At 39.7% G+C, this 15,595-nt stretch overlaps 1 protein-coding gene across 1 annotated transcript in view; it reads left to right on the top strand.

Annotated features, from left to right (window-relative positions):
- LOC123980646 (protein kinase C epsilon type-like) overlaps positions 1 to 15,595 on the top strand; it is a 78,771-nt gene that overhangs the window by 52,919 nt on the left and 10,257 nt on the right. Inside the window, exon 11 of the mRNA XM_046065161.1 lies at positions 2,537 to 2,691. Within this exon, the coding sequence (XP_045921117.1) occupies positions 2,537 to 2,691 (155 nt within the window). The remainder of the gene's footprint in view (positions 1 to 2,536; positions 2,692 to 15,595) is intronic.

Consider the following 15,595-nt stretch of genomic DNA (forward strand, 5'->3'; position numbering starts at 1 on the left):
TGATTGGTTAGCTGAGTTAGTAGAGCACAGTCAGAGGGTTGTGTGTTTGATCCTCCCTTAAGACCAGTTTTTATCTTCTATTTTATTTTTTTTTTTAAATCCTCTTCAACAAAGGTCTTATGAAGACACTGTTTCATGCTCACAATAAAGCATGTGCTGGACCGTGTGCTTCTCGGCGATTAGTCCGCATCCATCAACCTATGGACTTTTCATTCACCCATCATTATCACGCAGAGGCAATTCCTGCGCTTCTCATTCAGGGGAATCCATTTAACGTTACACATTTCCTGACGGCCATTTCGGAACCTTTTAACTAGCCGTCTGGTAATGTGTGATTGGATTCCCCTGAATCTTTTCATAACAACTTTGTTAAAGAGGATAATAAAAAATGCACACAAAAAAGAAAAAAAATCTACTCTACCAACTGAGCAAACCAGGGACACTGGAAATTTTTCTTGAAATTATTCTAAAGAAACGCACAGGCCGACCCCTGTATTCAGCTAAGGTTTGTTATCTCATTATCACGGGAAAACGGAGTAAAACAAATATTTGAATGGATGGCCGCTTAGGGCTTCCGTATTTTACCTAACAACTGCCATAAAATGTTTTCTTTTCTTTAGTTGAATGTAAAATCCAAATCTCCTACAGTACTTTAACAGGTACAATGAGACAAATAATATAGCTGCAAACATTTGAAGCGTTTATATAGAGACATATAATTCTGTCTATTTATCAGACTGCAGAATGCAGTTGAGTAAACATATTATCAAAATACTTTTGTAAAGTGCCAGGGGCTAAATGCTTTTATTAATTTTTGATCATCTGTCTGACATTTAATAGTGATGATAGTTTACACGTACATGTGATCAGCTGCTCATGTGACTGCACTTCTTCTCTTTCATTATTTTCATTGACGGGTCTCAAGAGTGGTGGAGCAGGGAGGAGTATCAATATACAAAAGATTGATTAAGGGTGTTTATACATCCATCCCACAAAAAAATGCACAGGCAAGTGGCCCCAAGACCTCAAACATATGTAATATTCCATAAAAAAATGTACTTACCACACTTCCTATATGTAAAGTTCAGTCTTTTTGAAGGTCTACAAGACGTCCTATACACCTGACAACAAAGGGGCATCCTTAAATGTGGTGTAAACACACTGAGGCTTCACATCTGTGAACACCTGACACTGTGTGACACACGTACACACATATGCAGTACATGCATATACCATATGTAGTCATCCATCCATACATACGTATGTGTGTTATCTTAACAGCTCAGCCTGAGGGCTCACACAATGGCTCAGAGGGACTGCTCCTGGTTTCTTATATACACAGCTGTTTATATCACAACCTCCCAACACACACACACACACACACACACACACACACACACACACACACACACACTCCCTCTCTTGCCCTTATTTCCTATATGAAGAAAGGAAGCTGGAATTCAGGAAGGGGGGCATTTTCCCCTGGAGCCCATTTTCAGTACCAAGAGAATAGAGCTCAGAGGGCGCGGTATACAGTGTGTGTGTGTCACAGGAAGGGGTTCTATGGTAGTGGAGACAAACAGTGTTGGTCACAAGGTAGTCAGTGAGAAATAAGATCCAATGTTTTTTATGTTAAATGTTTGTTAAATGTACATTTGTGGAATCTCTACCTGCCACCTGTCTCAGGCAGGCTCTCTTGTTGCTCTCGTGAAAAAGAGTTGCGTTCTGCTGTGTGTCCGCTCTAAGCAGGACACCTACTGTAGATGTGAGTTCCTGGAAGATTGTGGGAAATTTGAGTTCAATGACTTACATAATACATGTATATAGTTGTACTTGTAAAAAATACATCATTCATGAAATTAATTCCCTGTTAATGAAGTAAACTGATAAATGATCACTTATCAACACTAGTTCAAGAATTACAAAATGGAAACAGCTCCGCTGTCTGTCCCATGTTTCACTCGCAGATTTACGAACTTCACCTAATTACTTGAGAAAGTTTTGTAGCATGCCTGTCTCATAACTTTATCTCTTTTATTATATCCACTTTGGAGCTTTTAAAAAGTCTATGAAATATCTCCTATATTTTCAAATCAGACTATGTTTTGCAGTAACATGGATTATATACTTACATTAGGGTTGGACAATAAAACAATAACAATAATTATTGCGATATTTTTTTTTTCAATAACAATATAAAAAATGTTCAATAAATATTCAATAAATGTTTGATTTTATTCACTTAAATCATACACAAATTAGGACTTTTTTTTTTCAATTAAGATGTTCATTTTGTTGAGGAAAAAGGACTAAAAAAAGCTTTTACTTAATTGTACTCGTGCATATTTGTTGACAAAGATTTTATCATACTTGTTTTGAATGTTCTACCTCAGATTTGTGAAGTGATCCACTGTTTGGCCTCAAGTGTTGACTCTAATGAAGAGTTTAAACCACAATTAACCATCAGTGACAGTATATGCAGTAGACATTCAGTGCAGTTGGGTTAGTAACTCTCTTGTCTTTTCTCTCAATCCAGGATCGGTTGTTCTTCGTGATGGAGTACGTTAACGGAGGCGACCTGATGTTTCAGATTCAACGGTCGAGGAAGTTTGACGAGGCGCGATCTCGTTTTTACGCGGCTGAGGTCACGTCTGCTCTGATGTTCCTTCACCATCATGGAGTCATATACAGGTAACCTTGCTAACAGTGTTAGCATCAAACCTTTGAATCCTGTATGGCAGCTTTGCATGATTTAAAGTTAAAAAAAAATCTTTTTCTATCTTACACTCGCTCTTCATGTAGGCCTTCATTTCAGCCTCTGTCTGAAACAAGCTGTAGATGCTCCTGTCTCTTTAAGTCAGAAAAAGATCTGAGATTGTGGCTCACAGGGATTTCTTTTAAATACTTAAACCTCTTATTTGAAGCTTTAGCCATTTTTAACATGAACATCCAACATTGAAACAATGTAGATAAGACAAAATATGGAAAAGCATAATAAGTCTCCTTTAACAGGCCACCACAGTGCCTATGCTTCAGGCCTCTATGTATTACTTGAGTGATTTGAATTTGTCCTTTTCATGCTGAGTTGACGCTGTAACACTATTCTGCTGGACTTTTGCACATTTCAGTTCTTTGCACATTTCAGTTAAAGCTGAAGTTTTTACTCAAACTCTGTTCCTTCAATCGTCGGATATACTGTGAAACATGAACATTCTGCTTATTTGATTTAGTGCTTCCAGCTGAGATATGCATCTCCATTACAGGACATATAAGATAATTCCTGGGAAAAAAGAACATAAACATTAACTGAAGCTCCCGGCATTAATGAAGAGAAATACTGTAAACTAAAATGCACTTTTCAGGAAATTGCACAGGACTTGACCTCCTCTTTGTTCTTTGAAACACTGTAGGGCATGAATGTGCTGCTTAGTTGGCCAAAATCTTTCAGCTGAGAAAGATATCCTCCAGAACATTAAATGTTCTGTACATCTTGAAGAAGAAAATTTCATTGAACTTGTGGTTGTTTTTTACGACAGTATAAAAGGGCAATTGTACATTTTATAAAATGAATTAAGGAGCTGGTTGAGGGAGGTAATAGAGATTAGGGTTTTTGCTCTATAATGAAATATGAAGTAAATTTCAGTTCTGTCTGTCTCCTGTCATTTTTTAAACTCGTATAAATGCGTATTTGAGTGTTGGGGTTAATAAAAAAAAAAGATCAGGGCTGACACCGAAAGGTACATGATTTGTGAAAATGCTGATTTGTGAAACTTATGGATGGGCAGCAGAGAGTGATTGATGCCTTTTTGTGTAACAGTATAAATGTGAATGCGGTGGAGCTCAAAACTTTGTCCAGTTGACATGGTTAGTAATAATGGTTCGATGAACTGAGACAGGTCAGGTTGTGAGTGTCCCCTTCAGGGGAGAAGCTGACAGAGGAATAGCTCATTTGAACACAGTGTCATGTTTGTTGTTTGCTATTCACGGAGTGTTCTCGTGTTCAGTTGTAATAACAAACAGCAAAAATATTTTCTTTAGTTATGAAACTCTAACTTGTTGACCCTGGAAGTGCTCTGTGTTTATCTGCAGGTCGAGATTACCTCACACTACTTCAGGTACTATTATCTGTCAGTGTGGACTCCTCAGTCATAATATCATTGTCAACCAACAGCAAACACACAGCTGGTCTCACAAAAGCAACATGCTGATGGAATCATAACATCATTGTGATAGATGGAGGCTCAGTGCAGGTTTCAGGCTGTTTGCTTCCAGAAATAACTGTGATGGAGGAAAAGTGAGTTCTTCTTTCCGTTGTTTTCTCTTCATAAATCTGAGGTTTGATTTGGTGTTTAGATTATCTTGTCATGCAACGTGTGTTTGTACAGATATGTGTGTTCATGAGGTACCATCTGTGCCATGTTAGGATAGCAGGGGACTACAAAGCAAGTTCAACATACCCAGAATATCCTTTTGTTATCTGGCTTCACTAACCCTAACAATTGCGATCAGGCCAAGCGGTCAGGCGACACTGGTTATCACTTTGGTAAGTCAGCCCACAGGATTCCCAATCCAGCCATGAGCGCGTTTGCATAAAAGGCTACGGAGCGGCATTTTACAATTATTACAAACAAAGAGCAAACTATATTATTAAAGTTAAAAACATAATCCAGGCTAGAAACAACACAGCTGCAACTGTCACATGCAGGAATAAAGAAAATCACCACTGTGTGAATGTGTAAGTTAACAGGCTTAAAATTTCACTGCCCCATCATCACTAGGGCACAAGTAGATCTAACAAACGTCGCACAAACAGAAAGCACAGAGAAAGGACAACACCTGCAAGAGAATGGGGATGGAGGTGGGGACAACAGGAAATAGCAGAGGGAAACACCAATTGCAGAAAGCAATGAAACGGGGAGGGGGGCCTGGGGCGGAGAAAAAAACAAACAAACACTAACAATCAAACAAAAAAGACAACCAGCCAAACAGCAGCAATAAACAGCTGACAGAAAGAAAATGAAGAGAGAAATGAAAACCAGAAACAGTCACAAGCACAATAAATAAGCAACACAGCACAGCCATGAGAGCTGGAATAATAATTAATTTAAAGAAGTAACTGAAAGAAAAGTATCAAGAATAATTCTACCAGGGACAACCTAAATTTGTTTGTGTCTATGTGTGAGACTGTGTGTGTCTGTGTGAGTGTGCACATAAGCCTGTTAAAGAATGTAGTTGTTAGTGAGAGTGGGACGTCACAACCGTGCGGCACCGACCCCAGCAACAGGCAGGCAAGAACCCCAGTAGCCAATAGGGGTGGGAGAAAATAAAACGACCCAGACCGACCGCAGCGCACACACAACAGAGAGCAGTGCTTCCCCCCGAGTGAACAACCAAACCGCCAAAATGCCACGCAATCATTAACATGAATGCACAAGCGACGAGCCCAACCTGCACACTGCACGAGCATGGCGGGTTGGGCATTCCAACTCATTTTAAGAACCTGTCATCACTTAAAAAATCAGATTCATTTATTTAACCCACTCGAAAATGTTCCAAACATTATTCTAAATTAACTTCATAAAGCAGCGAAATGTTAAAATCCATTCATGTCATTACTGAAAACTCACCCACATTACCTGAGCCCAGCTAGCAAAAGGTGGGGCGCTACATGAGCAGCCTCTATAACATTCGAAAGAAATGCAACAACGTTAATAAATCATATTAAACTTAATGGACTGGCAACCTGTCTCCAGCCTGCAAGATAAGCACTTGACGAGTGAGTGAGTGATATTAAACTTAATCCGAGCTGGTCCCAGGGAGCAACTGATCAGGCTCCATGTTACAACATTCATTTAGATTTTCTCTTACGCTCCTCTTTCTGCAGGCCATATTGCAAAACACACCTTTCTAAACTTCTCCCGTTCGACTTTTGACACCATTATTTTCTTAACAAAATAAATAAAAGCTTTATTGTCACACTGTATGCATCAATCAATTAAATATATCCAATGAAGACAGAGAGTTTGTTCGTGTGCTGGCCTCATAGGGAAAGTGGAGGTCATCTTGACCCATATTCACCAGAGCGTTTGCTTGACTGGGAGCACCCCTGAATAAGGGAGGCATTGAGCCTCTCTCCACACAATAGGCCCCTTCCGGAGGAATGTATGAGTAATACAGTGCTTTGCCAGAAACACAACACATATGATGGCTAAAGAAGATTTCTTTACATGTTAAATGCTGACTAACAAGATTCAAATATTTTAATGCTGATGTGAATTTCAGCCGTGATTAGTAGAAAGTAATTCCAACACTTGACGGACCGCCGCATCCTCTTTACTGCTGTGTGCTTCCGTGCCAATAACTGTGATTTATCAGACAAAAGTCCAGTAAAACGGCTGCCGACTGCCTTTTTATCTCTGCCTTACTACTACTTGCTTTATCAACCTACACACCTTACGCGCATCCACACACATATACATCTGGAACCCACAGATAGAGTGGCAGCCTAACTCAGCGGTGCTCCACGCCATCTTAGTGAGTACAGGTAGAGTGCGTGCTCCAGTTTGGTTCCCAACCTCTTTGTTTAAGCTTTGCGGGGCTGCCCACCGTTTTAGATCATCACGTGACGAGCTACCCATTTGGTCACATCCGCAGTCTTCCTTGCTCTCCCCCCTCTATTGTCCCCCACTCACCTACATACCTGCATCACATGCTTGCTGATTGTTGTATACTTTGATTGGGCTTAAAGTAGATAATAGTGGTTTATCGTCTGGAGTTATTGATTAGTGATCAGTGATGAAGTTAAATAAACTGTATTGTACTTTTAAAAGAGCAGTTGCTTGTGTTTATTTGTGTATGTGTTGTAATAACAACTGGCGACAGTCAGTGGCTCGGAGTCACCCTTCACTGTTCCTCATTTTAATGTAAAATAGTGTTTAAATATTGGCATTTCTATGTAGACAAATCCCTTTCTGAGTCTGTTAACACATTTTGGTTATTGGTCTCTGATCCCAGGGCGGTGCCCTGTAATTAATGATCTTTATTAACATTAAATATAGCGGCAATGATCGGGATCCAAGCAAGTCATGAAAAACGCAACATTTGACATTTTCAGAGGTGAAGAACAGACGCAGACGACTTGAGTGAAATGTTCAACCTACCTGCGACATTTTGTGTTTCTAGATTTAAAGATTAAGCTGCATAAACTCTTTTTAACAGAGAAAAATAAGAAGAAAGTGCTAGGGATCCAAAAAAAAAAAATCTAGTACTTAAACTCACTATGATTTAAACAATCTGATTGTCAGTAAGTCTGACTCGGTCATCTGGGGATTTGAACCCTGGACCAGCAGATCTCCAGAGCAGGTGACTTACTGATTGAGCTGCTGGTGAGAGCCTGTTTCCACCCACCTTCTCACAAGTTGAGGTAGTGACGTCACATGTGGCAGTCCCATATATTTTTGTCAGTTTAACCTTAAAACGCTTACAACAGTCAAGATGTTGGTGAGGAAATTCTGAAAAAAATCACACATCATTCTGCTGGTTTTGGGTGTGTTGTCAATTTTTTGGGGGGCATTTGATCCAAAACTGAGCAGAAAAGAAAATGTTGTGCAACTATACAAGTTACAGCAAGATGTTGAAGATCAAAGAAAAAGAAAAGAAAGAAAGATGAATAATCAGAACAAAAACAATAGGGCTCCAGCAGCTTCGTTGCTTGGATCCCTAATAAATCTCTTTGCTATTTGCTAATAACCAGACCTGCCCTGCCAGATTCCCAACAGCCCTTTGAAGAAGTGATGACCAGAAAAAAAACATCTACATTCTTAAAATGCTCTCACTTTCACGTTATAAAAATGTCTTTACTTTTAAAAAGATCCTCACTGTTAACTAAAATATATACACTTTATCAAAATATCTTTGTTTTCAAAAAGGTCAGTAGTTTTGAAAAATGACCCTACTTTTAAACAGTGTTGTAATTTAAAAAAGAACGTCCTTCCTTTTCAAAACACCTTCTTACAAGTCAGGTTAGTCTACAGCCATGCAACTCTGTGAGGCTGTACTTTGAGCTAAATGCTAATGTTGGCATGATTACATGCTGATGTTTAGCAAGTATAATGTTAACTATGTTAACTATGTTAGTTTAGCAAGCTTACATTTACTAATTAGTACAAACAAAGGTATACTGGAGATTGGAAGGAATGGCATTAGTTTTGCACTTATATAATCTTAATCCAAAGTAACAGACATTGAGATATTGACCTAATGGTGGCGATACAGGAAAAGTTAAAGTGATCACGAAAGTGAGTGCTATTCATCTTGAATGGATATAAATGTGTTTACCAAATGCCATGGTAATACAACCAATAGTTATTCACTGAAAACCACAGGCGTCAACCTGCTGGTGATGCTAGAGGAAAAGTCAGGGGATCACCAAAATCAGCAGGATTCACTCTTAGGGGAACGTGATTGTCTGTACAATATCTCCAATAAATAGCTGTTGAGGTATTTTAGTCTGGACCATCATGGTGAATCGACTGACAGACAAGCCATCCCAAAAGAAAAAAACAATAAACTTTTACACTATCTAAAGAGAAAAGAAAGAAAAGAAATTTCCTAATGTTCAAAAAGATATCCTCACTTTTCTAAGATCTAATTATCTATATAACTGACTAAAAACTGATCTGTCATCACTCTCCTAGTGTGTACTTAAGTAGTCCTTTTCCACAGAGTGTCAGATTGTTCGTACAGTTGTTACCTCATATCTTTAAGGTCTGAACTTTACAACCTGAACACTGGTTCCTTAAAATAAGAAAGTGATTTCTGCTTTGTCTCATGAGAAATGCTGATGCTTCTCGGGTAATTGCAAACCAAACCTGTGGGCTGGTGATGCAAGATGTACATTTTTATCTCTGGACCCAAATTGAATAAATCTCACCTTTGACCTTATAGTACCTGATAAATACTTTACATTTTAAAATAAGCAGGTGTAGGTTATAATGTGAAGACCTCCTAGAAGGAGAAGCCTGTCATAGTTAAATTAACTTGTTCTATTGTCGCCATTAACCACTGGATCAGTTTTCCACTGACTTACAATGACAACTTTATTCATTGGATAGTATCAAAAACAAGACGCGTCTGATCAACCAAAAGAAAACATGGCTGTGTTGAAATGATATATTATATATTACAATAATAAATACTGAATTTAAATGAGATGTGTTTGTTTTGGTTCCCGTTATTCCCAGTGTGCGATGCAGTTAGCTGTGTGTGTAGGTGTATGTGTGTCTTAAGTGTGGTGGCTGTTCACTGTCCGTGTACGTGCCCTTAAAAGTCATGAATATACAAAATGAATGCATGAAATCCTCACACACAAACACAGACCGACACAGTATCCCCAGAATGTGGGAAGAGGCGATCCAACATAAATAGTAAACTGTTATGTGTTCAGAAATTAAAGTTGACTGTGACAGAAAAAGTGATGGAGAATCATCTGTTAACCCAGTAAGAAAACTGGTTCTGTAATGTTCCCACAGCTGAAACCGGCTTTAAACATACACACTGTCAAAGTGAGCATCATGTCTTCAGGAGAACTGCTCATACGCTTTAATCAAGCTGGTGGAAAGATCCTCAAATGTTAAGAATTTTACATTTGTAAAATCTGACTAAATCACCTTACATTTAGCAAAAACAACAACAACTTGGTGCATGGACAAACATGGCGTCCCATTTTTTTTTTAAAACAGGGCCCCCATAAGAATACATTGTAGACATAAACAGCATTTGCTGATTAGACCACTCATCATTACAAAGCTAAGATTTTTGTTTTATAGTTATTTAAAAAAAGAAAAGTGGCAGGTACAAAAAAGGAGATGCCAGCGAAGCAGGAAAATAATGTAGAACGAAATCCATTCAAGGAATACAACAGAAAGCGTCATGTACCTGCTGTTAAGATGTTAACCACATACAGTGCAATAAATGGACACACAATACATAAAATATAAAGCACAGATATCAAAATCAAAGAGAACAGATCTAATAAAAGAATGGATATGAATACGTCTTTAAAAAATGAATGCTTTTAACACACTATAAATTGCAGAAAACCCCCAACATATTTAAAAAAATTGATGCATGGCACAGGATAACATCACTAGAAGCTTACATAACTTACTTCCATTGTTGATAAACAGAGGATGTAGAGAATGAATGTACTGTTTTTTCACCCTCCTGCCCTGTGATTTAATTATTTTGGCTACATGATCTCAGAACATCAAATGTCCAGTCCTGCTGGTGCCTGCTGGACCAGGACTCATGGTTTCACACAGTTTCTGTTACAATGGTTTTATTAACAAAGGGGGTTTATGATCATAAAATGTCAACAGTGTGAATATATATATGTGTGTGTGTGTGTGTGTGTGTGTGTGTGATCATTAAGTTTAAAGCCAAACACTTGTTGCTTTATTGTTTTGTGTTTCTTTTTTATTGGTTTTGGCTACAGGAAGTGATACTCCACCCATAGTCTATCTGTGAGTCAAGAAGAGTGGGCGGAGAACAGCTTTAAAGGACATGGACAAGCTCATAGTTTTTCTTTCTAAATTGAAAGTTGATTTCATGCTAATATTGTTAACATGCACCATACTAGAGTATTTTTATTAAGGTCTTTTAAAACATTCCTGCTCAGCTTCAGAAAGAATTCATTTCCATACTGAGGTTTAAAACACATGCTGACGCCAGTTGGCGTCCACAAACATTAAGATTAATGGTTCAGTCTTTCAACATTATTTTCCCGTTACTCGGTCACGCACACTCACACACACACACACACACACACGCTGCGTGTTAATTCATGATGGCCTAGTTGACGGAGATACCTGATCCTCTCTCTCTCTCTCTCTCTCTCTGTCTCTCTCTGTCTCTTGCTGCCTTGCCCCTGACCCACTTTGTTGACCAGAGGACAGATGAACAACAAGTGTTTTGGGAACATAATGTCTCGACTCTCTTTCTCTCCCCCCACCCACTTCTTCCTCTCCCCTCCCTCCCTCCTTTCAGCCTCCCTCTCCCTCTTACCGTCCCTTTCCTCGCCACCCCTCCCTCCTCCATTGCTCCTCTGGTGCTCGTCTTGTCTCCCGTCAGCCCCTCGTCGATGCGCCCGTTACTAACAATCAGTAACTCCCCGTTTCAAAAACAAAAAGAAGAAACATTTTTAGACAGTAGGGTGTGTTCTTTGCTTTTCTCTCGATGAAAATAGAAGGTCATGTTTGGATGTGGCAGTGTTGACAGAGCAGGTTCAGACTGGTTGGAGGGCAGATTCATGTCTGGATGAAGACACATACGCACAATAATTGAGTCTACGAGACTTACATTATCGCAGTGATGGCACATGTGTAGATACTAAGAATACAGATGACAGATGATGATAGAGGTGGATACAGTATCTGGCCAACTTCGAAACCCAAAGCCATATGAATGAGGCCTTCGAGCTTTAACAAAGAAGCAGCGCTAAAATCCCTGTGATCTGTTAAATCGCACCTGAGAAGTTGACTTGTTAACTACGTCACTAATCCTATAAGACGGAGCGCACCCATTTCTGTTTTTGCCTTTCCACTGCGACTCTGGTTGCTACAGGAAGTCACCTGCTACTATGTCGAGTTTTACTCCCCCCAGGTGGAGGTCTCCTCGCTGGACAAGAAACAGACAGTGTATGTTTGCTGAACACATTTTTGGATGCCAAAGGACATCGTTATATACCACATAACGATCTCATACCTGCAGAAGGTAGATACAGATCTAACCACTTTCTTCACGAAGAGAAGGATAACTGCTGCGCCCCTCTCTCTCCCCACTAAGTTGACTCCGATGCTTTCCTCCCAAGCCACTGCCTGAGAACCAGTTTGCCATTAAAGTCTTGGATCTGGGCGGAGATAGGCTTATAAGTGTGTTGTTGTAACCTGAGCTTCATTGTTGTGATATTTGCTTTGGTGTGGGAAATAACGGACCGCCACGTCCTGTTTACTGCTGTGTGCCTCATTGTTTGTATCGGTTCCACGCCGTTGGGGATTTACGTGTTGTTCCTGACACAGCGTGTGGAGCCAGTAACTGAGCTTGTTCAGGCAGTAAGTCCAGTAACACGGCTGCCGAATGCAAGTTCGCTGCTTTGCATTGTTGTTTTTTTCAATACTTTATTTACTTTACAACAGTCATGAAATCCCTTCCCTCCCCAACTCGCACTCAAAATTATGTATAACAAGTTAAAGCAGACAAGAGAAAAATAATAATAATAAAATAACCTTTTCCTCAATTAATTTGTACAGGTAGAGATTGTTAAACAGGGGAAATGATATACATACACAGACACACACACCCCATACATACACACATTTACGCACATACCTACCTACAACTAATTTAACTATAACTCGATCTTTATCCTATTCTCTCTTCCAATTCATGACTGTAGTACACTAGCTATGGTGCAAGCCCTCTTGGAGTGGTACTGGTGGTGGCACCAGCGCTTATCTGGTCCCAGCCATTTGTACATTCATGTTGTGCATGAAATTAAGGAAAGGCGTCCATATCCTAAAAAAATCCTCAACTTTCCCTTTTACTATGTAAGTCAGTTTTTTCTTGTGCCAGACTGTAAGACATCTCCTGAACCCACTGTCTAGAATCAAGCCTCTGTGTTACCTTCAAGTTTAATGCAATTAAACGTTTGGCTTGACACAGGCAAAAGTCAATTATTTTGCAACGTAACAAGTAAACGTAATAAACACATTTTAGCTTCAATGAGACCAATGCATTCTGTCAGGTTAGAGATCAGCCCAATAACCTCTTTCCAGAATATCTGGAGTTCAATACAGTTAATACAGTCATCAAGGATATTGGGATTAAAATGGTGTAATTTAACAGGAACAACATCAAGTCATGAGCAACCACTTTTAATTTAAATGTAGTGTTATGCCTTGCTTTGTTTGCCCTTGTCTCCTACCCTTTAACCTACACGCCTTATGTGCATCCTCACACATCCACAGATAGCATGCTAGCCAGGTAGAGTGCGTCCTATGTTTTGGCTCCTAACCCCTTTGCTTAAGTTTTGCTATGCTGCCCACCATTTTGGATCATCAGATGACGAGCCACCCACTTAGTCTGCCATCTTCCTTTCTCCCCCCCCCTCTATTGTCCCCGCACACGCATACCTACGTCACATGCTTGATGATTGTTGTAATCTTTGACTGTGCTTAAGTAGACAATAGAGGTTTATCGGCTTCAGGTTATTGATTATTGGTTGGTGCGAAAGTTAAATAAACTCGTTTGTACTTTTAAAGAGCAGTTGCCTGTGGTTATTTGTGTATCTGTTGTAATAAAAGCTGCGACAGTCAGTGCTCGGATACACCCTTCACTGCCTACCTCATTACTGTAAAATGGTATTTAAATATTGCCATTTCTAAGCTGTGCTTTTTGAGACTGTTTCCATTTTGGTTTGGTACTGGTCCCTGATCCCAGGGTTGTGCCCCCATAATTATTGATAGTTAACTTTTGTGATATTAATAACTTGCTAATACCCAAACCTGCCCTACCAGATTTCCACCAGCCATCTTAAAAAAAATTCTCACAACAAATCTATCTTATAGTGATTTACAAAAAATCATTTCTTGTTTTTGTACAACCTTGGACTTGTTTTGGGTGTTTGTCTGCAACCTGTGTGATTCTCTGCATGTTGGTTGTTGCCCTGTTGAAACAAATCCATTGCGTCTCCAAAAACTTAGCAATGAAGTTGTTAAGTACAATGTTATTACATCAGTTTGAAATAAAGACCAGTACTATTAGAAACAAACAGGCGGTGTAGCACTATGATTTGTTTTAAATAAACATGTACACCCAAGGCCAAATGAGCTGGAGGCATGTGCCTGGATGATGACAGTTTTTTATTTTTATTAGAAACCTGTTGAAAACACCTTGTGAAATCCACACATTAGGGACATAAGTTCATAATGTAGGTTTAGTTGAATTTTAATTTTATCCTCCCGTTTATCAATATGTATATTCTCCCACCCTGATCTGCCTCTCATGCCGTGATTCACAGATAAATATACCGTGTGTTTGGAACATGTAGTCACACAGAAGAGGGGATGGAGGGAAGGATGGGGGTGTAAGAGAGTTGAGAGAGAGAGAGAGAGAGAGAGAGAGAGGGGTTAGCTGTCACAGTGCACAGGGGTTGCCACTGAGGACGTAATGGAAAAATCACTCAAGATTAACATGAAACACAGGAAATGCTCTCAATTGAGCCTGATTGCCTTGTGTGTATATGTGTGTGTGTGTCTGTTTGAGTATATATATCTGTGTGTGTGTGTGTGTGTGTGTGTGTATGCAAACTCCAAACTGTCTGTTTGCTGACAGAGCAGCCAGTTTATTGACAGGAGCTGCTGTCAATAAACAAGCATAAAGGTGATTTCCCTGGCCGTGCTGCAGGAACACAGTGTGTCACTGATGTATCAGTATCAGACAGTTCCCACAAAAGTAAAATGACAACATATTCAGCTTTTCTAACATGCAGAGGTGATACTTGATCAATCTAAAACAGGACATCTGAACCGGGCATTTTTCTATTCATTTCTCCGTCAACCACAAAAGGACACAATCTGTATTTTCCATTAGGTGATACTTCAACTGAAGAGGATGTTCACAAACCCATTAAACACTGATGTGATAATACCCTGACATTTATATTGGTATTTGATTAGTCCTGTATGTAGTTGAGCTGAGAAGTAGTAGTTGAGTTCCCTTCTGAACTCACTTTTCTCAGCTTTTGATTCTAGCTCTTTGTGACATACACTCACCTAAAGGATTATTAGAAACACCTGTTCAATTTCTCATTAATGCAATTATCTAATCAACCAATCACATGGCAGTAGCTTCAATGCATTTAGGGGTGTGGTCCTGGTCAAGACAATCTCCTGGACGGGCCGGTCTGAGTATTTCACAATCTGCTCAGTTACTGGGATTTTCACGCACAACCATTTCTAGGGTTTACAAAGAATGGTGTGAAAAGGGAAAAACATCCAGTTTGCGGCAGTCCTGTGGGCGAAAATGCCTCGTTGATGCTAGAGGTCAGAGGAGAATGGGCCGACTGATTCAAGCTGATAGAGCAACTTTGACTGAAATAACCACTCGTTACAACCGAGGTATGCAGCAAAGCATTTGTGAAGCCACAACACGCACAACCTTGAGGCGGATGGGCTACAACAGCAGAAGACCCCACCGGGTACCACTCATCTCCACTACAAATAGGAAAAAGAGGCTACAATTTGCAAGAGCTCACCAAAATTGGACAGTTGAAGACTGGAAAAATGTTGCCTGGTCTGATGAGTCTCGATTTCTGTTGAGACATTCAGATGGTAGAGTCAGAATTTGGCGTAAACAGAATGAGAACATGGATCCATCATGCCTTGTTACCACTGTGCAGGCTGCTGGTGGTGGTGTAATGGTGTGGGGGACGTTTTCTTGGCACACTTTAGGCCCCTTAGTGCCAATTGGGCATCGTTTAAATGCCACGGCCTACCTGAGCATTGTTTCTGACCATGTCCATCCCTTTATGGCCACC

This window comes from Micropterus dolomieu, linkage group LG12 (assembly GCF_021292245.1).
Source record: "Micropterus dolomieu isolate WLL.071019.BEF.003 ecotype Adirondacks linkage group LG12, ASM2129224v1, whole genome shotgun sequence".
NCBI lineage: Eukaryota > Metazoa > Chordata > Actinopteri > Centrarchiformes > Centrarchidae > Micropterus > Micropterus dolomieu.